Here is a 25,390-nt window from a genome sequence, read left to right on the forward strand (position 1 = left end):
TATCACTGGAAATAATTCATTTAGAGGAAGATAATTCAACGACTCTCAAGGACAGGGGGCTAATGGTATCTGCCTTTGACAGGGGCAAACTGGCTGGTCCCATGAGATTTCCTCAAATGACTCGGTAGCTTAATCACATCTTCAGTTTAGACTCAAAGCTTTGTCAGACTGTTGTATGAGAGCATTAAGGTTAGATTCATGAATAATGTGGGCAGCCATGCTCTAGTTTTAAATCAGAGACTGAGTTTTGTCAGGGCCTGCCCACTTTTCAGTGATATAAAATTATATTAGTATCAATCAAGATTTTCCTCACACTGTAGAGCTCAAGCCCACTTCCTAAAATTGTCTCACTGCAATGGCATCTAAGAGTGGCAAGTTGATATTAAATGAAAATGAATTAAAAGTCTAAATATGTATGAAGAAACTGCAAAATGAGTAAATTATTTAAATAACAGAAAATTTTCATACAGGAACTTTGGTACAGGAAATATTTTTCACAACTGTGTTAAATTCCTACACCATTGTGAGGCTATTATCATCTCCTCTTTAATTTATTTTATTCCTCTTCCCTTTTTCATATGCAATTCTAAAAGTTGTCCTTGGGCATGTAAATGACAGCTGATATTATACAGACATTCACATCAGTATCCATCAGTCTCACACCCCTTCCAATACTCATTCATTAATAGCATTTATTGAAGGGATCAATTAAAATCTCAGCATGCCACAAATAGGGGCTCTTTTCTCCCCTTATTTGCAGCTTTTATTTGCTGCAAGTGGAAGATTAAGGGGCCTGATTCTGCCAAGATCAATTTAAATCAGAATTTCTGCCTGGGGATATTGAATAGTCTCAAACACCCAACTATTTTTAATAATAATTCTAGATTAATTTAGTGGCAATTGATAAGAAACCTTTTTCCAATTCACCTAAATCCAGAGAAAAAGAAAATATGCAGATTTTTCATAAATAATTGCCTTGTATGTGGTGAATGATTTATGTTTAAGCTTATTAAATATACCCCTAGTGACTGGAAAGGAAGCAAAGCAAATTGGCATAAGGTGGAGCTGCAGAAATGAGTTGCTCAAATATCAAGTTACTGAAAGACACAGTCAGAGACTTCATTAATATTTCTTGTTTCCTTGGGCTAAATTCCTGACAAGGGAAAAAAAAGTGATTTTGTTTTGTAAGCTATGCCACTTTTTCAATTCTGCCAGTGCTGAATTAATCATTTCACCTAGTTTTGAAAGGAACCCCATAGGATAGCAAACAGACCACAGAAAATTGAAATTTTTTTGCTATTTTTACAATTTCAAGCTCAGAGTTTAGAACATTGGGGATGAAAAATTACTGCAACTGAACTACAGAACAAAAAGAAGTTATACATGTAAGTCTTCTTTCAAAAGGCAGCCAGAGTGGGAGAAGGAAGGGACTTGGCCTTTGTGTACAATAGCTCAGTTCCTGAAACCTGTGCCAAAGGCAGAGGAAACCTGGATAAACCTCATTTCTCAGCATGAAAGGGGGCTAGGCCAAAGCTCTTAATCAGCAGTCTGTTTTAGGGTGGCTTGGTGAGAGAGCTCCATCCAAATTCCTTCTATTGCAGCTCTGTCCCTTTGGAAAAGAGAACTAGGACCTTGAGAGAGACAGATGGAGGGGGGTTCTCAAGCCTGGTCATGTAGGCAAAAAAGAGGACCAGAAATGATACAGAGTTACCAACATTTTTGAATTTTTATACACATAAAGGGAAAAATATGGCAGTCTTTCATTTTCCTAAACTAGGGAATACATAAGTATGGCCCTATATTAAACACTTTCTACACATTTTACCATACTGTATAAGGAATGGGTTTTTTTTTTCTTTAGGAAAAAAAAACCCTAAACTATAATGGAGCAGTTAGAATTTCTCTGTGCCGCCAGAAAAAAATAGGTTTGAGGTCTCTCATGCTGCAGAAGGAATTGAGGTGCACTGGTGAATGGGTTTTATAATTTATTATATCAACAGCTTTGTTCCTTGACACATTGTAGAAGAAAACTGCTGTGACTGCTGTGTCTGGTGAGCAATTTGCCTTGGCAGTTTGTGTTAATTAGAAGACTATGCTTTAAGTGATTTCAGGGACAGAAATTCCCATGAGAAAGACTCAAGGTGTTTCTTTCTAGCTAAGCCAGGAACAATTCTTCATGGAAATCCTTCCCCTTAGGAGTTTCTAGAACTTAATTGCTTCAGGTACGTGGGACAATGGTCAAGAACATTAGAACATGAACCAGGGTGTGCCCAGGTGGCCAAGAAAGAGGTTGTAGCCAGGTGATTGTCAGTCTCTTCTCCCAAGTTATAAGAGACAGGAAAAGAAGAAATGGCCTCCAGTTACACCAATGGGGATTTGGATTGGATATTAGGTAAAATTTCTTCATCTAAAGCATTGCCAAGCATTGGAACAGGCTGCTTGGGAAAGAGGTTGAGTTGTCAGCCCTGAAGATATTTAAAAGATACATGGATGTGCTGCTTAGGGACGTGGTTTAGTGTTGGCCCTGAAAGTGTTAGGTAAATGGCTAATCTTAGATGTCTTTTCCAGCCTTAATTATTCTATGATTCTGTTAAGGATGAGTTGAAGAATTTCCAAGAATATACTAGTGAAGCCTAATTTAATTAAGATCCCAATTTAGTCACAAATTGAATTATTTTTGGGTGGGTTGAATTTGAGTAATTCTCAGTTTATAAATCACTGGAAAATTTGAAACAAATTTTGTTTAATCTGTCATTTTCATCTGAATTTTTTCATAAAAACCTGTATACTATCACTTCCAAAAGTGTTTTGTGGGCTGGGACATATATGACTGTTTAGGTCTTTAGATGAGCTCTTTATCATCTGAAAAACTGTAAATGCAGGGAGAACATGGTAAACAAAGTTGTTTATTTATTAGTATGAGCCAATTAATTATTGACACTGGCTGGGAGGTAAAACACAGAATTAAGCACTGCAAAAAGAGAATTCACTCCATCCCTTTACTGTAAAGTCTTATAATGCCTTTATAATGAGCTAAATAAATATATTAATACTCGTAATCCAGAAACTCTGCTTCTTGCTACATCACCCCAAACATATACGTATTAAAAATTTCACACCTGACATATATGTTTATGCAAGGTTTTTTAGGAAGTCTCTGGAATCTTGTGGGTTACGTGCTGGAAGACAACTTCACCATGGAACAAAACACGGCCAGCTCAGAGCTGGGACAGTAAAGCACTGCAATGGAAGTGTCTTTATCAAGGAAACAGAAAAGCCCCCAAAACCCTCCAGTCTTCCCTTCCTGATAACAATAGGTACAGGTATTTTATTGGGGCTCTGGGGTGATGTGGTCTTGTGGAACCTGGTAGTCAGGTTGGTTTCCAACCCTGGAAACAGCAGCCACAAGATTGGTAATACACCGTAGAAGGAATTTTTGACAGCTTGTCTGCAGCACCACAGGAGACAATTTAACCAAGGTTACAGAAGAAGATTGCCTTCTTAGAAAAAATATAAACAAAACCCCAATAAATCCTTTAATAAGCTTCTTTTCCTCTTTGTTGTATCTGAAACTGAATCTACAAAGAGTGCAGATGAATTTAGAAATATGATAATTTAAATCATGGTATTGGCTGACATCTAGAACTGCAGAGAAGGTAGAGGAAAAACAAACATCAAAAATAACTATTCCTTCACCAAGGCAGGACTTTTTTTAGGCTTAAGTTTCTTGCTGAATGTCATCTCATTTCCCTTCTCTTCTCAAAATTTCTGCCTAAGGAAAGTATTAATATTAATAGAGTTTCTGTTTAGGCCTTTTAGTAGATGAAGTATATATAAGAGAATGTTCTCTCAGTTCTGTTTTATGCCAACTTATTTTTCTTCTTTTGTAAATGTCACTTTTCTCTTTAATAACTATAAATCTTTTACAAATATCACAGAGTGATTAGAAATGGGAAGTAGCTGTACAAAACATATTATTACATTTTTTCTCAGAAGAAATATTGAACTGCATTCTATTTTTTGTTCAGAGTGTTCTGTGGTAATGATACAGATATTATGGATTTTTTTTTGTTGTTAATTATATGCATCAATGTATGCCATAAAACTTGATGTAACTTAGGGAAGATTTAAAAATCAGAGACATCTTACTACTTCTGTACTCCTTAATAAAGCTTAATAAGAGAAAAAAGAAACTTAGCCAAATTACATTTTTCAGTATGTTGTGAAAATGTCTTCTTTAATATTATATGATTTATATAAGATGTTTGAGCAGATCCAACAATCTTTATATGAGATTATAATTTAATACTTTTATTTAGAAGTAAATAAGGATTTATACATTTTTTCCTTAAAACCTAAAGAAACTGCCTCAAGCTTTCTGCAACTGGCCTCTTTGCTTTGATGGTAATTCTTAGCAAACTCCAAGAGTCTGAGTAACAGTGACTATTTTGAAGGGTTATGGTAACTCTAGCTAAGCTAATTAAGAACCAGTTAAGTGATAGATCTGAAATCTGGATCTGATTGTGTAAACCTCCTTAGTGGAAGATCCTTCTAGGGAGACCTTGAAAGGACCACTTCCCAAAAGTCCTGTCAAGGATTGACAGGCGATAGAAACCTATTGCTAATAACATTTACAAAAGCAATAAGACCAGGAAAATAAACAATTACCATGCAGACATGGTGGTCACCATGTGACAGTAAGACCAGAAAACCCCAAAATAATATTTTTCAGTACAATAGTGTTATCACTGTAAGTTTAGAAACATGGCATTTGGACAGTGATCAAGGAAACAGATATAAGCAGGAAGGTGGTAATCTGCCTTCTTCACACTCATGGAGGTTAGTCCAGGAGCACTGTTTTCAGTGCTTTAAAAAGGATTCTCAAAAACAGGAGGTGTTCTAGAAAAGTAGCTCCCAAAACTATTTGAAGGAATAAATCTTACAGAGTAAAAACCTTGCCATGAGTTTGGTCTATTTCTTTTATCAAAAGGAAACCTGAGAAGCCCCTTGATCAAAGTATCCAGATGCATTCCCAGAGGAAGTCAGTGGCTACAAGATGGTCCCTTTTTCTGGGAATGATTTGATATAGCAAGAATCAAAGGATGTAATTCAAAGTCAGAAAAAATCAAATGAGGAAAACCCATACTGAATAAACAGTGAGAGTGTTAAGGCACTGGAATATACTACCAAGATGGACCAGCATTAAAACAAGATCATCTCTTGGTTCATTCAGACAAAGACCAGGAATTTTTCCCGAAGATTCAACTTTACCAGGTGTGAAAGCTTTATGCAATATCAGATGGGTAAGTTGATAGATCCATGTAATTCACAAGTCCTTAAAATTCAGGGTCACTCAATGTCCATTTCCAAAATTTTCCAAAGGAAAAAGTGAAATTCAATATAAGATTTAGACCCTTTTATTTTATGCAGCTGGTCCCCTCCGTAAGAGTCCAGTGTGGAGTCTTGGTTTCCTGTAAGTTCAGAGGGAGGATTTGTCTCCTTGAATTGGGCAGAAACACCAAATCCTTTCTAGGGAAGCAAGAGAAGTTTCTCCATGTTAGGCATCTCTATTGTCAGGGTATCACACAGGTATTATGACATCCAGGTCACAGAACCCACAAATCAGGAAGGCAATCAAAATGTCTTTTTACTGAATTTTAATTTTTCATGGTCATATAACTTTAATCTTTGCAGGCCAAATATGTTCAATTTCTACACTGGTTCTTCCCTGTCTCTTCCACCTTTCAGAGGATTATTCTAGACCAGTGGATTAGTCTAATCAATGATGTGTTAAAAAAAGAAGTAAATTCCCAGACTAGGAAAGGAAATGTATGAAAGATCCTAGGGTCTTGAATTTAGTGACTGGGACATTCACTTGAGAGGTGATCATCCTGATAACGACATTTTGCAGACACAAATGGTCTTTCATCCCAAACCAGAGATTTCTGGTAAAACAGACTGATATATTTATTGCCATTTCTTTAAAATAAACTCGCCTACATTTTTGGGATGCCTATTATTGTATGGCATATTCAATGTCCTCTGTTAGGATTTATGAATTTAGAACTGCATATTTAGAACAGAAAGATTTCTAGAAGGTGTGTGACAAGCCACAGAGAAGGGGAAAATGTCTAGGCATTTAAAGAAGCAAAATTTCCTGTTCCCATAAAATAAAAAAAAACAAACAAGCAGGAAGTTGACTTCAGGGTTAAGTGACAAGTGAAGGAGTATTCACTGGATTAGACTTTTAAATGTAAATGCTTCCTTGTTCCTAACTCCTTTACTGGATATAGTCATTTTACACAAAATCACTATTGATTAAATATAGTTTATGGAATGGTTACAAAATATGATTAATTATCATGAATGCTAGTCAAAATTGAAATGTGAAGCAAAGCACTAAGGAATTTTTTATACTTAGTCTTCCTAAAATATTTCTGTGACACACATACATTCTATTTGGTGTAAAATATGTTTCTTCAGTTAGAAAAGCTCTTTTTGTCAAGCCATACAAAAGCAGACATTACTCCTCTACTCCTTCTGAAAGACAGGACTGAGGTAATTCTTTCACCTGGCTTGGTTTCCAGTGTAGACCAGAGCTGATGAGGGGTTTTTGTTTGCAAAGCAGATATTGTAGGTTGCATTTACTAATTTGCTACTGTCCAGGCAATGGATTATGGCACCCCTCTGTACAAGAGGAGACGCATTACTATTTGAGATAAAAATAATTGAATCAAAAGAAATTTCAATAGTTATGGAAGACTTGCTTTTCTTGACCTTAATGTGTAAGATGAGAGAAAACCACAAGGATCTAACTCTGATACAGTGTAATATGTGTACAAATACCCCATCACCCTAATTCAGAAATGTATAAAAGCCAGTGAGGGATGCAAATCTCTACATCAGGCCAAGCCACTTTAGTTTCCTTTATAGTAGATAGATAGCATGGTCTGTGATATTCAGTGCAATTTATTTTCCCATAGTATAAATGGATAAATGATAAGAAAAACTCTCTGAAATGTACTTCATTGCCTCCACATAGAAGCCCTATTAGTCAGCTCAGATATTGATACCTAAAGATAGCCATATTAAATTGTATTTTGACCAAAGAAATATGAAAAAAATAAATATACAAGCCTAGCAAAACTGAGCATGTTCCACTTGTATTTTTGTGCTTCATTTTTTTTTCTGATCAGTGCTAATTAAGGAGCAACTAATTTTCCTGATGTAATAATTTTCTCTACTGTGTTTAATTAATTTCATTGTTGAGTTAGATAGAATCCAGCCTAAAGACTGTAAACCCTGCTATTAACTAACCACTGCAATGACTGTGAGAACTAATTAGATGACCTTAAATGAATAGGTCTTTTAATCTTCCTCACTTTTCAGAAGAAAAGACAAATAAAGCTAAGCTAGGGTCTTAAAAAAAATTTCCAGCAAAAATCCAAAATATGAAGCTTCCTTAGAAACTGTCATAGGTGATCTACTTTTATACTATTCTCTGTCCAGCACTACAGAAACCAAATGTCCTGATGACAGCCTCTGCTTTCACTTGTTATCAGAACTCAGCATTTTTCATATAACTTTGTCAGTGTCTTGCAAACTCAATTGCTACATAAAATCCCTGTGGGGAGAATATGGATATATATTGTTCAAATTGATCAGAAGGTATTTTCTAAACCTCCCAAACATGGAATTGATTTTGTTTTTTTGGAAATAAATTGTGTTTAACTCACATGTGCTAGTCGATCAAATCTGGCAAAGAGTTCATTCAGCATTCGGACCAACTCCTGGGCTGACAGAGTTGTGGAAAGGTTGGTGAAGCCTTTAACATCTGCAAAAAGAATGCTAATAAAAAAAAAATTAATATTTCAGTCTACATCCTTTCATTACTGAATGTTTTAAGTTACCTTCTAGCATTTTACCAGTGGAAAGGTCATTTTATCACCCTTGAAGTAACACTACTTCTGTTCTATACCTTTGTACATACTGGAGTACTGAATATAAATATTGAGGAAACTAAAAAAAATACTACTAAGAGTGAGAAAATGTTTTGCTAAAAATAGGAATCATGCAAATCTGTGACAGTCTTGATATACCAGGCTGAGGCCTGTTTTGTTTAGTCTCATTTTAGGTATGTGACAGCAGTACCTGAGTTAGAACTATAGTGCTCTCTTTATAAGGTATGAATCTTTAATTAATAATTCTTTTTTCATTCTACTGACTTTGCAGGGCGCCTAGTGTGATCGTACTTTGAATTTAGCTGTATCAGCTTGTGTGCCTGAAATTGTCGTAGGATCTCCATTAACAAAATACTTGCAAACAAACTTCTAACCTGTGTTTGAATATCTGGTTATTTTTCTTGCCTTTTGGCTGCTCACTGTGCCTAGAATGACAACATCTGAATACAGAGAAACATAAACACACACAAAGTCTGTGGTGTGCAAGATACCACCCAGAGCAAAGCATGTAGTAGCTCAGTAATTATTAGACAAAGAAAGTATTGGCTACCTCATAAAGCAGTGATGCTCAAAAAGACACTCATCATTGTGGCACAAACCTCGTTAGCAATTGAAAGTTTAGCAATTACTGGTGTTACAATCTGAGTACCAGATGCTTTTTTTTCACTTTATCTGGTGACTTGTGTTGAACAAGATCACAATTTGACAGTGTCTGAGAATTACTAATGTAACCAATAAGAAATACAGTAATGATCAGGTTGACTGATAACACTTCTTCAAATGTATGGACTGGTAAAGGTTTGGGTGAGGTTTAAACAAAATGCTTACAAACTTGGTGAGATTTTTACCAGTGAGAAGTAATAAAATTAAAAGGTAAAGTACCAAGCTATGCAAAGAGTAATGAATAGTAACAATAGACTAAATTTATGCTAATAAGATGTTCAAATTACTAGTTTCTACCCCTTTAATTTTCAAACCCAAAAAAATTTCTAACTGGATACTACTTTTAAGGATTCATATAGCATTGGTTTAGGTAGTATTCAGTACTGAACATTTAAGAAACAAAATAAGGTGAATGAAACCTTGTTTTGAAATTATCTAGTTTCTGGTAGCATGTATAGAAGCCAACCAATATCTGTATTTTAAAGCATACAGAATTTTAATTTAAAATAATTTTCAAGCATAAAATATGTTTCCACTTCTCACCCTGTCTACAACTCTTTTCCATTAAAGCAAAAGGGCCATCTTCTCCATATTTTGATTCTTCTACAGCAACACTTACTCTGAGTATGAAAAAGGTTAATGGAAGACATTTTAATTTAGTGTAACTCAAACCTTTATGAGAGTCCTTGATACTTTTGATCAGATTTAATAAAATAACATATCTGAGCTACTGCATGGCCACAGAAGAAGCAGATAATCAACTTATTCTTCTGCAGAAGTGCAAATTATTTTTATTGGACTTCTCCAGACAAAGTTATACTTTGTTTTCATCGAAAGGCAAAGTACTTGCTTCCCAAGAAATTTATCTACCACCATATCCATGCTTATTTTGCACTTCCTTCAATGATGATTTCAAAGATGATCACTCAATGATTTACTCTCTTGTTTTGGGAAAGGCTTATGGAAAAAGGTATTGGCTTGACAAACTATTCTGATTATCAGGAAATACAATAAAACCAAGATTATGTAATATCATGGAGTAGAAGTTGATCACTCTGGTGTAATGTGCAATTAGGACTAATTACCTTGAGTAGCAGCTTATAGGATAAGTATCACCCTTCTGATAACTTATTTCAGGAAAGAAAAAATTTAGAGAGAAGAATAAAGATTAAGAAAATCATAAGACTGATTAAATTACAATGGCTATAGAGCAGAGGAACCACATAACCATCTTTGAGAACATCTTACAAGTCTTCATCTCATTTTTCAGTGTGTGGGATGAACCACCAGGTTGGGGCAGAATATGTGTCCACATGTAGGAAGGGCTCCCCTTCCAGTGCAATCCTGACCACTTAACTGAACTGAGTGTGAAAAAGTGAAAAAAATGAGAAAAAAACACAAATGGTCCAGACCCAGTGTTTAGTTCAAATGGGTTTTCCCATTGCCATGGCATCCAGCCATCCTGATGAGTAGAAGGCGGCATCAAAATGCTTCTCTGCTCAAATAATAAACAAGGGTACACTAATTTTTTGATTCATGAATGAATAAAGCAACAGAAGGGAAACCCTCAGACAAGAGTAATTTAGCAATGTCTGAGATCTTAAATATTACAGAAAGGCTACTTCACCCACCTGACATTCTCGTAACGATGAATGTAGATCTTATGGAACTGGTGCTGCAAATGTTCATCTTCTACATTGGTCATATCATTTATCATTTCCAGGACTACAAACCGAGGTAACACAGAGAGCACCAGCCGTTCCTGAAACAAAGAGAAAACCAGTATCAGTCTGAACTGGTATTTCACAATGCCCTGCTTGAGGATCTGGACAACTGGTTAAGACATGGCCCTCCTCTCTAAAAATTCTATCTCAGGCCATTTGTGATAAATCACTTTATCAGCCTGAGTCCAGAGTCCAGGATACCTCTGGTTTAGGTAAGGAAGAATAAAATGAACTCACATGCTCATTCAAACCAGTTCTCTTGACTAGGAAGACTGGATAACATATCCAACATTTTTAATTAAGTTTGTCTGTGTTTCAAGAACACTCAGGAAGAGTAAATATTTGAGACATATGTTTATATATATACACACATGTTTATTTATAATGCATACTAGTAGAGTATCCATGTATATTAGTTTATTATTAGTGTGCAAACACAGTGTATCAGTGCATACTAGTGCACATATACTTCTAGCATTAGTGTATAAAGATATATACATATCCACACAAGTGCTGTTTCCAGCCCTGTCATAATATACTTAACCCCAGAATTTTCACAGAATTTCACCAAATATTCTCAGTTGGAAGGAACCCCCAAGGATCTTAAGTGACTGGGCTGTATGGGGATTGGACCTGGAATCATGGTTATTAGCACTGTGTTCTAACTAACCACATCTTAGTACAGCCACGCAAGCCCTCAAAAAGTAATCAAGTTCTTTCATGAAAGCCCTAGATCATCCCCAGAGAGATTTTAGACTGACTTCAGTGGCTCATCAATTTAACAGCTTTGACAGATTTTTGCAAGTATCCAACCCAAATCTGTTTCTCTGCAAATTAAACCTTCTTTTTATCCTTTCAAATTGGACATGGATAATTATTGACTGCTGCTTTCTCTGTAATAATCTTTCTGTATCAAAATACTGTTATTGTGTCCTCTTGCCCTCAGTCTCCCTTTTTTTTCAGATTAGAAATCTTTGTTCAGTATTGGAATTTATCACTCCCAATCACTCTGAACCAAAGGTACAATTTTTTACTTTTGTTTTACAGGATTTCAAATACTGAATTCTTATTGAACTAAAGAAGATAATGTTACTACCATGTATGTAATCTATTTATAACCAAATCTCAAACAACATTTTGGAAAATAGGATATGTCTAGGGAAAACCAGATACTAACTTCCAAATCAAGCACATATGTAGACTACAGAACACACAGATGAATAAAGTCCTCTCCTCTCCTCTCCTCTCCTCTCCTCTCCTCTCCTCTCCTCTCCTCTCCTCTCCTCTCCTCTCCTCTCCTCTCCTCTCCTCTCCTCTCCTCTCCTCTCCTCTCCTCTCCTCTCCTCTCCTCTCCTCTCCTCTCCTCTCCTCTCCTCTCCTCTCCTCTCCTCTCCTCTCCTCTCCTCTCCTCTCCTCTCCTCTCCTCTCCTCTCCTCTCCTCTCCTCTCCTCTCCTCTCCTCTCCTCCAGCTTTTTTTGTCAAAGAAACTGATGTTGAATTTGTTTTGAGGCAACTTGATATCAGGAGGATGTAAAATAACTTCATAGTATACAGGCTGTGTGCTATGTCCCTTCTCAAGAATGAAAATTTGTTCAGCGAAAACAAGAAAAAACAAAGAGGAATGATGGGTGGAATGAGAAAGACAAGCAAACCAATCATGAAAATAATTATTTTATGCCAGCAGGATTCAATGTCATATGGATGAAATGCTGCCATAGATGAAACATCTAAATAAATGAAGGAATCCCTTCCTAGCTTTCATAGGAAGTGATATCACTGCTAACTTACAATTTCACAATGTAGATCATGAAGAATTCTCACTCTGAGCGGTTTTTGTCAGCAGTTAGTAAACAATCTTCAGCTCTGATGGGAACACGTTGTGGGTAAACACCTCCATTTGTCTGGATGGCAGCACCAGCTGAGGTGAACTGTTTGTTTGTTTAACAGGGGAAAACAAAATCTGCCAAAAGCTGCACTGGAGCACTGGAGTGTTTCACCAGTGGAGCACTGGAGTGTTAAACCCCCCTCCAAAAAGGCACTCCTTCCTGCATAACATGCTGACAGAATATGAGAGAACTGAAAATCTCCTAATATTCAATTTATCCACCTATTCAACAAACCTTTGCTAAATCAAGACTTGCCTTTGTGAGGAAGAGACAAAAAATTATGTGAGTGTTGGCTGATATAGGGTAGGCTGTGAACTATAATGCAGCGAGATCCTCCTTTATTTTGGGAAATAGCCAAGCTCAGACTTTCTGTTTCCCCATACAGGATGGTTCTAATTTTAGCACATCTGCTTTGTTTTGGCTTTCTTCCACCCTTTCCACCTGGGAATTCTGCTATCCTTCATTCTTCTGATGTGTAAACACTGGATGTGATGCTTGTGATAGCAAGAAGCAAACCAGTCCCGTAGGAGGTCCTTCATACTCCTGCAAACCAGGTTTCACAGGAATATTTAGCCCGCAGCTAAATATTCCACAAGCAAAAGTCCCATGGTTTCTTAAGATGGCATGTTTGCAAAGGGCTGCTGATTGATAGTCTAGGAGCCAGAAATATTTTTAAAATTCTGTGTCCTTGAGCTTCCTGTGATAGAAGACACTTAGATTTTTTTATTCCTTCACTATCAAGATACATCGCTCAATATGACCAAAAAATAAAACCACTTTCTGAACAAATCAGATCAATATTTCAGAAGTCGTATTAATAAAGTGTCCAATGACTTCTTGCGAAGATGTGTTCAGAATAGTACTAAATTTTTTCACAGTAAAAAGAAACATGTTATTTCCTAGCTTATCCATGAAGGATGACAAACTGGAAGACAATTTTTTTAAAAAAAAGGAGATTAAAAACAAAAGAAAGTAAACAGAAATCCTGGTTGTTATTGAACTATTTATGCACTCTATGATAAGTGAACATAAAAAAAAAAAAAATCAGTTCCTTCATACATATATGACTTAAATAGAGAATGTACTTTTCTTTTCCAAAAGTAAAATCTTACATTCCTTATTTGTACTTACCTAAGGGGGTATTGAGATTGCCTGTAGAATGTTTATTTAAAATAAAACATAGTTGGCTTGGCACATGCTCACTAAGCCAAGAAAAATGTGCCTAGAACATTTGATATCTTAACCTTCATGCTACTCATTAAGGTGAGTTAAATGTTCTTGTCTGCACATAAGATCTGGCAATGACCCGTAAAACTGAGGTTAATTACTTTGTCTCTGTAGCAGCCCTCCTCCATTAATACTGAAGGGTTTGATGAGCCTTTGTCAGAATCACAACTGAAGGTTCATGAACAGCTCATGTCACTATTCTGCATGATGTATGTTGTGCTAAGGAAGGGCACTTGAAGAAAAACAGCATTTAAGTGTGTATCTATAGATACTTTTTGAGGAACTTCAGTTACCATCAATTCTCTGGAACTGAAACATTCAAATGACAGAAATTGTTTTGCGCTCTGTGGGCATCAGCTGTCCCTTGCTATGCCCAGCTACTCTCACCTCACACCACACTGTCAAGATGGTGGGGATGCTGAACCAGGCTTCTTCTCCAAACTGGGCTCTAGTATAGATAATTTCCATTCTTTCTTTTCCTACAGCTGATTCTAGTGTTCTCTGGACCAAAATATGTCCTTTTTCAGAGGTCTTTCATGTCACTTTTCTTCAGTCCAACAGTTAAGAAAGATTTTCAGTTATTCAAGAATGAGTGTCATATCACTCTTCCCTTGATATAAAGATCCTTGCCACATGACTCCCCTTCAAGATACTTAAATACTATTGCTCCTATTTCACAGATTTAGATACTGTGGCACAGAAGAACAGCGCAAAGGTGTGGAGGTCATGTACAAGAAAGCAGTAGCTAATCCTAGGCAAAAGAAAAATGTCAATCTTTTATTGTCCTCTGTACCTTACTATTTACATGATCACAGGGTCCTTACATTTCTAGTCAGTCTCTCTTGGAAGGCATTTTCAGATCTGGAGGGTAACACATGAGAAACATTTCCTTCTCTTACAGAGAAAACCCTAATAAAATGTTGTGAACTTTAGGGTGAAGGAAACTCCATCACCCAAATCTTTTGAAAGTTTACTAGGTGAGCAGTGGGCTAAGTGGAGACAATTCAAAGCAGCAGTGATAAGTGGTTTGAAAAGGAGCAGAGATATAATTGCTCAAGAGAAAAGACATAGAAGAAAGAAAATAGCAACAAAGGAATGCTAGAAAAGAGCTGGTGAACTATTCTAATAACAGTTCATGACATGAATCAACCACAGTCTTTAAGATGGAGCAGGCAGAGTTTAGAGTAAATAAATTTGAAAAGTACCTTTAACATGAAGAATAACTATGGTAAAGAAAAAAGCCAATAGAAATCACTAAATGTAACAAATTGATGGTAGAATTCAGGTCTGCATTCAGACACCTGATTTTTGTGACTCCAAGGTAGTTATGCCCAAACTTCCATATAATCCAATGAATCTGGAGTGATACTCAGCTGAGTAAATTACTCCTGTGGTGTCACTGTGGGTCTCTTTGGGTTCTGTTGCCTGTTTTGACTAGATCTCAGTCCATGGTAGTAGGAGTTCATAGATGTAGAGTGTGTAGTCACTTAGTTTAGGAGGTGTCAAATATGGAGCTGACTCCTACCCAATCTACTCCTTCAGGAAAAGTTAGCAATAGTGAAACAAATCCTGCAATGATAAGGAAATTAACTTCATGAGTCACCCACATCTACTTAAAGTCCCAAGACTGCAATTTAACATTGATACTGCCTCTAAGGCCCATTTACTGTTTTTAATGATCTGCAATAATCAGTCTTTGTTGCACAGCTTTGCTGTGGTCTGCATGCACTGATCCCTTGAGTCACTTGTACTGAAATCAGGGGGTACCAGTGCTTACAACTGCACAAACACAGGTAGGCACATTCATGGAGAAGTGGGACATGTCCCTGATGAATAAATAATGACCTTTGCAGCAGTTTTTGAGAACAGTCAATTAACCAGTGCACGAGGCCTCAGTCTTGTGAATAAAAATGAGAGACCTTTCCACTTGGGCTGATCAAAGAGACCAAAACTCCAACAAGCACAAAACGTGTACAAGCAATTTGGGATCTGGAGGAAATTGCTAAAAGAAAGGTCAAATCCCCCGAGGTTTCTCTGCAGGTCATGTGAGGGAATCACCGCTGCAGGGTCTGCTGTGTGCAAAGGCTCCATGCACAAGCTCCACTTAAATGGTTTAGACTTTTATTTGTCCCACATAATTTTTATGAGGGATGGCTTTGCCAAGGCACAAAAAACCCCTCTTGACTGACAGGTGAGTTCAGGAAGAAGTTCTTCCTCTGCATGTACCATCAAAAGGGGGAGGCAACAGAGAAGTCGTGGGAGTAATCTGGGTTTGGACTCATGCTGCTTATGGCTGTTCCCAAGACACTTGTGAAAAATTGGAGTGGGCGTACCCCAGAAGTGTTTAACCATAGATGCTCTCGAGAAACTGTTTAACATTTTTCATCTTGATTTTTAAGAATCGTTTTTCCAGAACCATCAAGCTTATCTTTAACAACATTTAAAATTAATATCAGAGGTGTTTTACTGTCTTAAACACTGAACTTAATAGGATGTAAAAAAGACCATTCAGAGCAGGAGTAGTTTTAATCTTTCTGCAGTACATGAGCTTTTATTGCAATTAAGGGAAGTCAATAAAAATTGTATTGTTTTGTACGGCAAATCTGACCATGTTCAGAATAGATGTAGTTATTGTAGGTGCCACTCTAGAAAATGGAAATTAGCACCTCTTATTATGATGAACTGCTCTGAAGAGAAATTCCTTTGTGCTTACTAAGTATACAATGGACAGTCTTTTTGCAGTTGTTCTTTCTTGTGTCTCATCAAGACAATGGGAGTTAATTAAAAATTACTGAAATTACTGCAGTACCTAATTCATGCAGACTAGTGGGGTTATGAGGCTGCCTTTAACTTTTACTACTTACTTCTGCCATGTTTGATATGAGCAATATTAACTTTGCTTTATTTTAATTCCAACAATCATTATCCAACAAAAATTATCCCATCCTTGGCCACATGCTCCATTTAGGCATCTGCTGTTCTCAAAGAGAAACAAGGCCAGATAACACAGAAGGTCTTCGAGTCTCCTTTTGTTTAGCTTTTGTCTATGAAACATATCTTGAATCTCAAACAAACTGATAACCCAGTATTTATGAGAGTGAATGAAAGTAAACCCTTCATGAAAGTGTCTAATGAGATGTTGCAAAGTTTGTGGCAATGAAAGTAGGAAAAAGTTATTTCCACACAATTCTTGTATGAAGGACATGCTATTAAATTGTTTCCTCTATGCTGTTTTCCAAACCAACATAAAACAATATACATAGCACAGGCTGAAGGGAGGAACGGCAAGGTACTGCTGGTCCTTTGTTTTAGCTGGATAGGGAGTGGTTTGATGATTCAATACCTGAAGCCAAAATCTTGGCAGGGTGTGATGACTAACAGTCTACTGTCAGGTGTAAAAGGAGGTGTCTTTTTTATTGCCCAGTTGGCCCTATAAGGAGATCACAATCTTAGTGCCTCCTTACCCTGCTGTTCCTGAGATGTAGAAGGATGATTCCAGGGATGCCAGTTTGGGGGTTTTATGCCTTCCCAGTATAATTTTGGCTTCATAAATATGTAGCTCATCCTGTAACATACTGGGAATTGATAAAACAACACTCCCTGTCTTTTTTTTTTTTGATTATACATGTTATTGCTGATGCAGGTTTATTTAATAAAAAATAATTATTACTCTTCAAAATATTTACAAAAATACTTCAAAAATTTTGTTTGAAGTAACACAGTTGGTCATGAAGCTAACTGCTAACTGCAGGCAGTAATTACACTGTGGCACAGGTACAATGAACCATTTTATCATAAGGCCACATGAGCACCACTAACTTGCACAGAAGTGTGTGGGAGCACATCATGAAACAATCTCCAGATAGTGCTTTGTTTATTTGAGTTGTGTTTTAACTTAGGCAGTAGGATCTACAGGTCTCAAATTAAGTTCTCTCAAATTAAGTGATTGTATTGAATTCACGAAATTGTTAATAATTCCAGGTCCTCTGAACCCTTATATATGTTTTTTTATCTTCTGAATGAAGAGCATGTTAGATTTACATTTCATTGTGAAACCCCACCGTGTTAGAAAGATGGGTGGTGAAAAGCAGGAGTTACAAAACAATTTGTATTACTGCCCTACCTTGTAGACATGAACATTTATCATAGAACCATGCAATAGTCTGAGTTGGAACAGATGTTCAAGATCAGTCAGTTACCATCTCCTGGCCATGGGCAGGAGAACCTTTTTCTGGACCAAGTTGCTCAAAGTCCCATCCAACTTCCAGTCAAGGGGCAGCCACAACTTCCCTGGGCAACCTGTTCCTGTGCTTCACCACCCTCACAGTCAGGAATTTCTTCCTAATAACAATCTCAACCTACTCTCTTTCAGTTTGAAGACATTGCCCCTTGTCCTACCACTGTATGCCCTAGTCAAAAGTCCTTCTTCATCTCTCTTGTAGCCCTTTTAGGCACTGGGAGGTTCTATCAGGTTTCCCCGTAGGCTTCTTTTCCCCAGACTGAACAATTTCAAATTTCTCCACCTTTCTTAATAGGAGAAGTGTCCCAGCTCTCTCGTCATCTTCATGACACTCCTCTAGATTTTCTCCAACAGGTCAATGTCCTACTTATTGTTGGGGATCCCTGAACTGAGCAAGTGATACTCTCCAGCCCCAGAGTAACCCATTAGACTCATCTAATAATGGAAAGGCATATTTTATATTCTTAATTTTGTTTCTTCCATATATCATGATGATTTTAAAAATTTATTCTTTGTTAAACAAAAGCGCAGAAGACAAACATTCAGAAAAAAATTATTTATATGGAAATAAGACCCATATTATGACAAAAAGCTTTGTACTATCTTCTGGTGTATTGTCTTCCATAAATTTCAGTTAGTTTGCAAGGAAGGCCAGAGTCAGAGCTAAGGAACAGGAGAGATAGACACAATACTGATTTCATAAAAGCATAATCTTAAGCTTTTCCTTGTTTTACTGGGATAGAAAATGATCACAAAATAAGTCCTACAATTCAAATTTGTTCTAAAAATATCAGAATGGCACCATCTGACTTTAATGCTTATTGTGCTGTGCTTCTCTGGAATAGCTTTGACTTATCTGCTGTTAAATCTTCATTTAATTCTTCTGTACTGGTTCTTTTTTCTATTGATTTGCATGTCTCTTTTTCCATTTTTTCCTTTTTTTGAGCTGTTTTGAAAATTTCTAGACAACTTCAGCAAAATACACATCTGTCAGGAGTATTCATGGCAGCTAATGACATAGAAAATATCATAAAGAAAGATTTTGTGCCTTTTATTTCTATGACTAAATCACTGCAGACACCAAGATGAATAAGAGCCACAAGGTCATATTTTCTGGTCAAAACAAGGGATGCACCTTGTCAGAGAATTACAAGACTCCAGTACTAAACAGAACAAGCAGGATAAATCTTCCTTTCAGTAGGTGGGAGAAGTAGTCACCACCTGAAAATAGGCTTGTAGATGGAAAGGTGAATACTGAATGAATGCATTGTTGCCTTTTGCCCAACCTGGAAATGAAACTCGAGATAATTTTAGTAAGGAGGTAATATAAAAAGAGATCTTTAATGAAGGCCTTCAGGGGCAGTTATGGAAAGGTGTCCACAAAAGCCCACTCCTACAGGGATGAGTACACATTCATAGGTGGTAGGAAATTAGCATAATTGATAAAAAGCACCAGTCAGGAGGACAAGGGGTGATGCTTTTCCCCCCAGGTAAAACCCCTTCTCTGGAGCCTCTCCTTCAGCACTAGCTGTACTTTGTCCATAAGAATGCATCTCAATGAGTTGTTCTCAGCCTTGGTTTCCAGGAAGAACCAAGATGGCACAGAACCTTCTACCTCCTGGGGATTGGAACTCTGGAATTTGTTTTGTCTTTCTGCTCAGGGAAAGCCCAGAGGAAAGTACTGGGAAAACCAGCTACTAATACAACAGAGTATGTTGACAGAGTTACAAATATATATGTGAAGAATACATATTGAGAACATATAAGAGAATACCCAAATGGCATCCATATGAAGGACCATTAGCTTATTTATAAATGTTTATCCAAATATTCTATCTTACCTTAAATTATCTCAGTAATGGCATCAGTAACTTGACTCTGTTTATCTTGGAATTGGTATTGCTTATGGTTATATGATTTCAAACCATTACCTGGACGACAGAGTCCCTCTATTAATTAAGTGTCTTGTAAGGACATTAATTTTAGAGTCTTCCTACAGTCCTTTTAGGGCACTAAGGGAAGTTTCTTAGAACACTAAAAGTTCTGATCCTGAATGAGAAATTCAGAACAGAGGCACTGACTTGATGATTTTGGAGCTTGGAGTTCTCTATTAGGCCAAGAGGAATGTGTGACAGCCCAGCTGGTAGAAGTCTCATAACTGTAAGGGGCTGAAATTATTTCATCCTCCTTACTAATTTCATTTCTGTCCCCTTCCCTGATGCATCAGCAAGGGTCACTAGTTGGTGGCAGGTCTGAAAAAGGCTTTTTTTTTTTTTTTAGACAACTCTCTCTTAGCAAAGATCTGAGAACAGAGGAGACACAGGCTACCAAAATCTTGTCAGTTTCGTTCTCTGTTGACCAGCACAACATTTGAACAACCTGGTTTGGAGATCAAAGTACCACCCATGAGTTTTATCCTCAGTGAATCCAAAATCCATCTACTAGGAAGGAGGTTTCCTTCTCACTAATTTTTTCTAGGGAAAGCTCCCATGCATGAAGATTTGACACTGGGATTTCTCCCTTATATGAATTCAGTGTCTGACTCCTCTCTCTCTCTGTCATTGACTATAAATCTCATTATTCTGCTTGAGACCATTTGACAACTCTGGATTTGCAAGGAATGGAAGAGAAGGCAGCAGACAGTTTTTATATTGATTTCATCTTAGACTTGACAGAAAAATGTGGAAGTTATGCTTTGATGACAAGAAACAAACACCAGCAGTGGATGTGAAGGTACTACACATAAAATCTGACTTTTCTACTGCAAATGGGTTCAGTAATGGGGGGTTTTGAGAGAAGGTGTAGTAAATATACATCCTGGTATCTACAGAATCATAAGTGCATGTAAATATTTCTTCCTGTCAACAATAAGGAAGAAAAGTCTATTATTGGATTTAGAAAACAGGTCACCCACTAAATCAGAATATGGAAATGGATTGATTGTGGAAAACAATATAAATTTTTCACATTCCTTTTCTTGTTGGATTAACCAGTATGTTAGAGCTTGATCATCTAAATGCTGATGGGTCAACATGAAGAAAAATTTTCTGTGGGGACCATGGTTCTTTAGAGAAAAGTACTAAGATAAAAGAAAGTATGGACAAATATGAAGCTTTACTTAGAACATCACAGTTAACAAGTTGCTTTCTGTCAAGTGGAAAAAAACCCCTAAAATGTAATATCTAACTAGACATTTACGTAGCTTTTCTTTTTAAATTGTGAGTTTATTGTTTGGCCTTTAAAAATAAAGGCTTAGTTATTATGATCATAATTTAAAAATATTAATCACATTAAACTATTTTTATAAAGACCATATGCTCTCTAAAATTAAGATTATTAATTTATTTTTTAAACTAAATCTGAACTTTATCCTCATACCAATTTAGAGAGATTTTAATATTCTTACTACCACTATATATATACACACATATACACACACATATATATACTTATACCTACATATATATATATATATATATATCTACAGATTCATGGTGCTTAACCCTCTTAAAATGTCCATTCCAATCCCACTCCAATCTGCTTTTATTTTAGAGGTTGCAAAGTACTGACAGTTGATTAAATTCTAGCTTTGTGAGAGCTTGATAAAACCTTTATAACATGTAAGCTGCTTAAAAAAATTTAAAAAAATAAAAACAAAAAACAAACTAGAGTTCATCAATCTACAGAGAGCTTCTTAAAGCCATGGGAAACAGAGCTTGTTGTAAGGGAAAGTGTGAAAAAAAGTCCTCTGGAAGTAGAGGTAGAAGGAAACAAATGGTCAAACAGAACAGGTTTTTTAATGGAAAAAGAGATTAAGGCAGGATTACAGTTTTTCCAAAGATCTCAGGCAGAAGAGACTAAATATGCCAACAGCAGATTATTCTGAAGACTGAGGGCTGTCTTCTCATTTTCTAGCCCTGATACCCATACTAGAAAGACAGAATGTGTGATAACACCTAGAAAACAAAACTATCCTCTTCTCACCTGGACAAATGGTCCTTTCAGGTGGTGAGCTCTAATCCTTTATGCAGATCAAATGCAACAATATCCAAACTGTTTTGACTTTCAAAACGAGCTTTAGTTGGATTTGTGGAATCCCCTATGAGAAAGAGATTACCTGGAATGTAGGTGCTCGGTAAGCCAGTGGCAGGACTTGCAGGGAGGAATTGTCTGTAGGGTATTCTCTTAGGGGACTCTTCTCATTACACCATTTCATGTAGAGAAGGTTTTCTTTCTCCTCACTGGTCTGACTCAATCCATAATTAAAACTTGCAGACACCCATCTTTGTCCCACCTCTATAAGCATCCCTAGAAGCCCAATGGATCAGGTTTGGTACCAGCCTGGACCTTCTGGCCTGAATGCTCCTTGCAAGACTGGAAGCAGGCAGTGCTTGCTCCCCTCCTCCCCTCCTGCCTCCAGGCTTCAGCTGCAATTCCTCTGCCCCTGTGTCAGATGCCCAAGAACATTTCCATAAGAATTAAGGAAGATGTTAAGAAGGGCCCTTATTTTCACATAAGAGGACCTTCTCTCTGTGAAATTGGAAATTATTTCTGGAGAGAAATGGGCCTGCTTGCTGAGGACTGTCTTGGAGAGGGATTTAAACAGGACAACTAAAAAGACTAATGTGTTGTGGCTTTAGTAACTTCTAGAACTAGGTATCTGCACTGAAACTACATAAATGTAGTGCTAAAATTAGAATAATTTTCTCCATTTGGCTTGTCAAGAGATAGAATCTGGAGGATTTGTTTCTGATTTGAGTTCACTCCCTCCCAATTGTTTACCACAGCAAGAGCTGAGCAGTCTTGCTGGCGAGCTCTGTGGAAGACGTAAAGAGTTTTCTCTCCATGAATGATGCATAACTTGTACACCGAGAGCAAGAATGAACACCTCTCCAGAGGATGAATATAAAAGTCTAGCAGATATGGACTGTTTTCCCCTCTGATCTCAAACAACTTCCATATGAAATGCTATTAGGTGCTCTGCTAGAAATGATGCAAACAAAATGTTTCAGAGAGCATATATATTGGGTTTTCTAAACATTAGTCCAGACGCCAGGTTATTCATGTTAGTAAGATACAGTTTAACAGCTTTGCTTAGTTTGAAAGCTGCCTCACATCCATGTTTTCCTACTGCTTTGTCCAGGCTTCATTAGTGTCTCTGCTCGAGAGCAGTTTTGGAGTGTGGTCATGACACCAGGGAAGTTTCTAATTATGACTAAATGCCTTTTCTGTGAATTTCTGTCCTGCAATGTTGTGATCTTATTACAAGAGAAATGGGTATGGGCCGGACTGATTTTTATAGACTTGTAGCTGTAATAACTTTAGCCATTTAACTTTTATGATTTTCCCTGTCTAGTCCCTTTAAGGCTTCATTTGCATCTTCAGTTAGTCAAATATTCCGGCATAATTTTTATTTCACAACAATATTCCTGACTTCACTACACAATCTTTGTTTCAGATATGTATAACTTGACATATGTATGTGGGGTGCAGGAAAAGGTAGCATTACAAAGTTATCTGAGAGACTCTTTATAACTAAATTGTAGTATTTCGGGGTTTAAAATGTTATGCAAATTTCAAGTAAAGACTGGAGAAAGAGCAGGTGAGAACGCCTGATATATATTGAAAGCAATTCTACACAAAGTCATAATTTCAATATGTGTCTGGATTTAATATGTCATTTATATAAAGCTTAGGGATTTTGTATCCCGAGAAACAGAAATGAAAAAGAAATTTAATGCAGGTTTCTGCTCTTCATTAAGGATATTTCACAGCATTTTCACAATGAGGGAAATTACATACTCATTGGTTTTGAAGGGTTTTCAGTAGCTAATTAAGAAAGTGAGTTAGACTATCTATTTTCATTGCCCAGATATGATGAAAGCAGAATTACCTGCTGTGTCCTTACACCAAAATCAAACTAAAAACAAAGACAGTGTCTTTGAAGTGTTCATTAACAAAGTATAGCACTGGTTGTCAACATTTTTGATATCAAATGAAAGTATTAAAATTTCAAACAGGTGGTAGCAAGTTATGATATTGTTGGAATAAAATGGATTTATGAAAACTGAGAGACTCATGTTTGTTTTTTATTCATAATTGCAATGTTTTGAAAACAAAGAGGACATTTTTGGTGGCCATATTTGTCTGCTTGATATAAATACATCTCTTAAGAACATGCCACTAACCACAATTCATTAGAAAATATTTAAATTTATTATTTTATCAATAACTGCTAAACAGAGGCTGGTTTTACAACACATTTGTCTGTACTGCCTCCTGCAGCTTGTTTCTATGATATTTTAATCTTTTGATGATAAAGTCTTTCAGGTACTCATCAACTCCTTTATGTAAAGCTCTGATATGTTTTAGATTTTCACAAAAAATTCCATTTTTTAATGAAAATTGGGGAATAAGTAGACACAGATGTTCCCTCAGTTCCACAGGGTGCTGGGATTTCCAAATGGGGTCACACAGATAAAGCCATACAGGTAAGTGCATAAACATCATTAGCAATGACTGCTGGAGTAATTCTCCTTTGTAGCCACACTGCTGCTCATTTTCATAATAGAGTAATTAGAATTAGGAAATTCATTGCAATTGAAAATGCTAATATGTACTTTTAACTACCCCAGGTGCTTAAAAACAAAAGGATAACAATAGAAAATCACGTCCTTGATGATCTGAAAATACAACTTCAGAAAGTCCTGACTTTCTGAAACACTTCAGAAAATTTTGTCTACAAGTCTTGTGGAGAGTAAATGGAGATGGGGGAGGCAGAATGAAAAAAAGGATGTAGGAGCTTCATTGTATGTAGACTTTTGGAAACAGACACTGGAAACAGAGTCACTTCAAAACTGGAGTCATGGTGCCCTGGATCAGCCAGGCTCCACAAAGTCTTTTGCATCATCCAGGTCTGCACTGCATTCTCCTCCTTCCTGTACAGTCACTGAATGAATTTTAATTGGTGTAAAAGCTTAACTTGCACCTGAAAATATTTTCAGGGAAAAATGAGCCTATGGAGCTAATTCAGATTTACAGAGTCCATAGGCCCAGACATTTCTGAACAACACAATGGCCTTGACTGTCTAACTGGAAAACTTCACAGCAAAACCAAAATAGCTCGAGGAATTCTTGAACCCTGAAAACCCACAAAGGGAGACACTGCTGGAAGATAATGGCATCTGGAAAACACATGACATCCAAATTTCAGGTTAGAGTAACATGAAAAACAACAAAAATGTTTATTCATCCCTAATGGGATTTTGGTGATTTCACCTCTTATTTTCATCATTCCTTATGCAATGGTTGCAAGTGAATAAATTAAGCTTCTTTCACTGAAAAAAAAAACCCAAACAATTATATACATGAAATGTATCTGGAAATACAGAAAAATCTCTTGTTTTTCACCAGCAGCAGAAGCTGGCACAGTAAAAAGTTTGTATTCCAGAAAATCTACATATACTCATTAGAGGATCCTTAAAAACCTCTGACAATGAGATCCTTCCTTGTCATTATCATTGTTTCCTTATACACCTCCACATTTCTAATGGCATCTCTTGCTTTTCTCCAAAACACAGATTATAAAATGTTTGTCTCAAAATTGGGTGACTTTCCATGACTGGCTCTTTTAGGCATTGCACAATACTGCATAATGAGAGCAGTAGCATTTATCATTGTTAAAATGAC

At 36.7% G+C, this 25,390-nt stretch overlaps 1 protein-coding gene across 1 annotated transcript in view; it reads right to left on the bottom strand.

The window, feature by feature from the left end:
* Positions 1 to 25,390, bottom strand: part of ADCY8 (adenylate cyclase 8) — a 117,885-nt gene that overhangs the window by 57,831 nt on the left and 34,664 nt on the right. Inside the window, exons 3-4 of the mRNA XM_064397226.1 lie at positions 10,256 to 10,386; positions 7,737 to 7,848 (exon numbers count right to left, since the gene is read on the bottom strand). Coding sequence (XP_064253296.1) covers positions 7,737 to 7,848; positions 10,256 to 10,386 — 243 coding nt within the window. The remainder of the gene's footprint in view (positions 1 to 7,736; positions 7,849 to 10,255; positions 10,387 to 25,390) is intronic.

This window comes from Passer domesticus, chromosome 1, assembly GCF_036417665.1.
Source record: "Passer domesticus isolate bPasDom1 chromosome 1, bPasDom1.hap1, whole genome shotgun sequence".
NCBI classification, from domain to species: Eukaryota; Metazoa; Chordata; class Aves; order Passeriformes; family Passeridae; genus Passer; species Passer domesticus.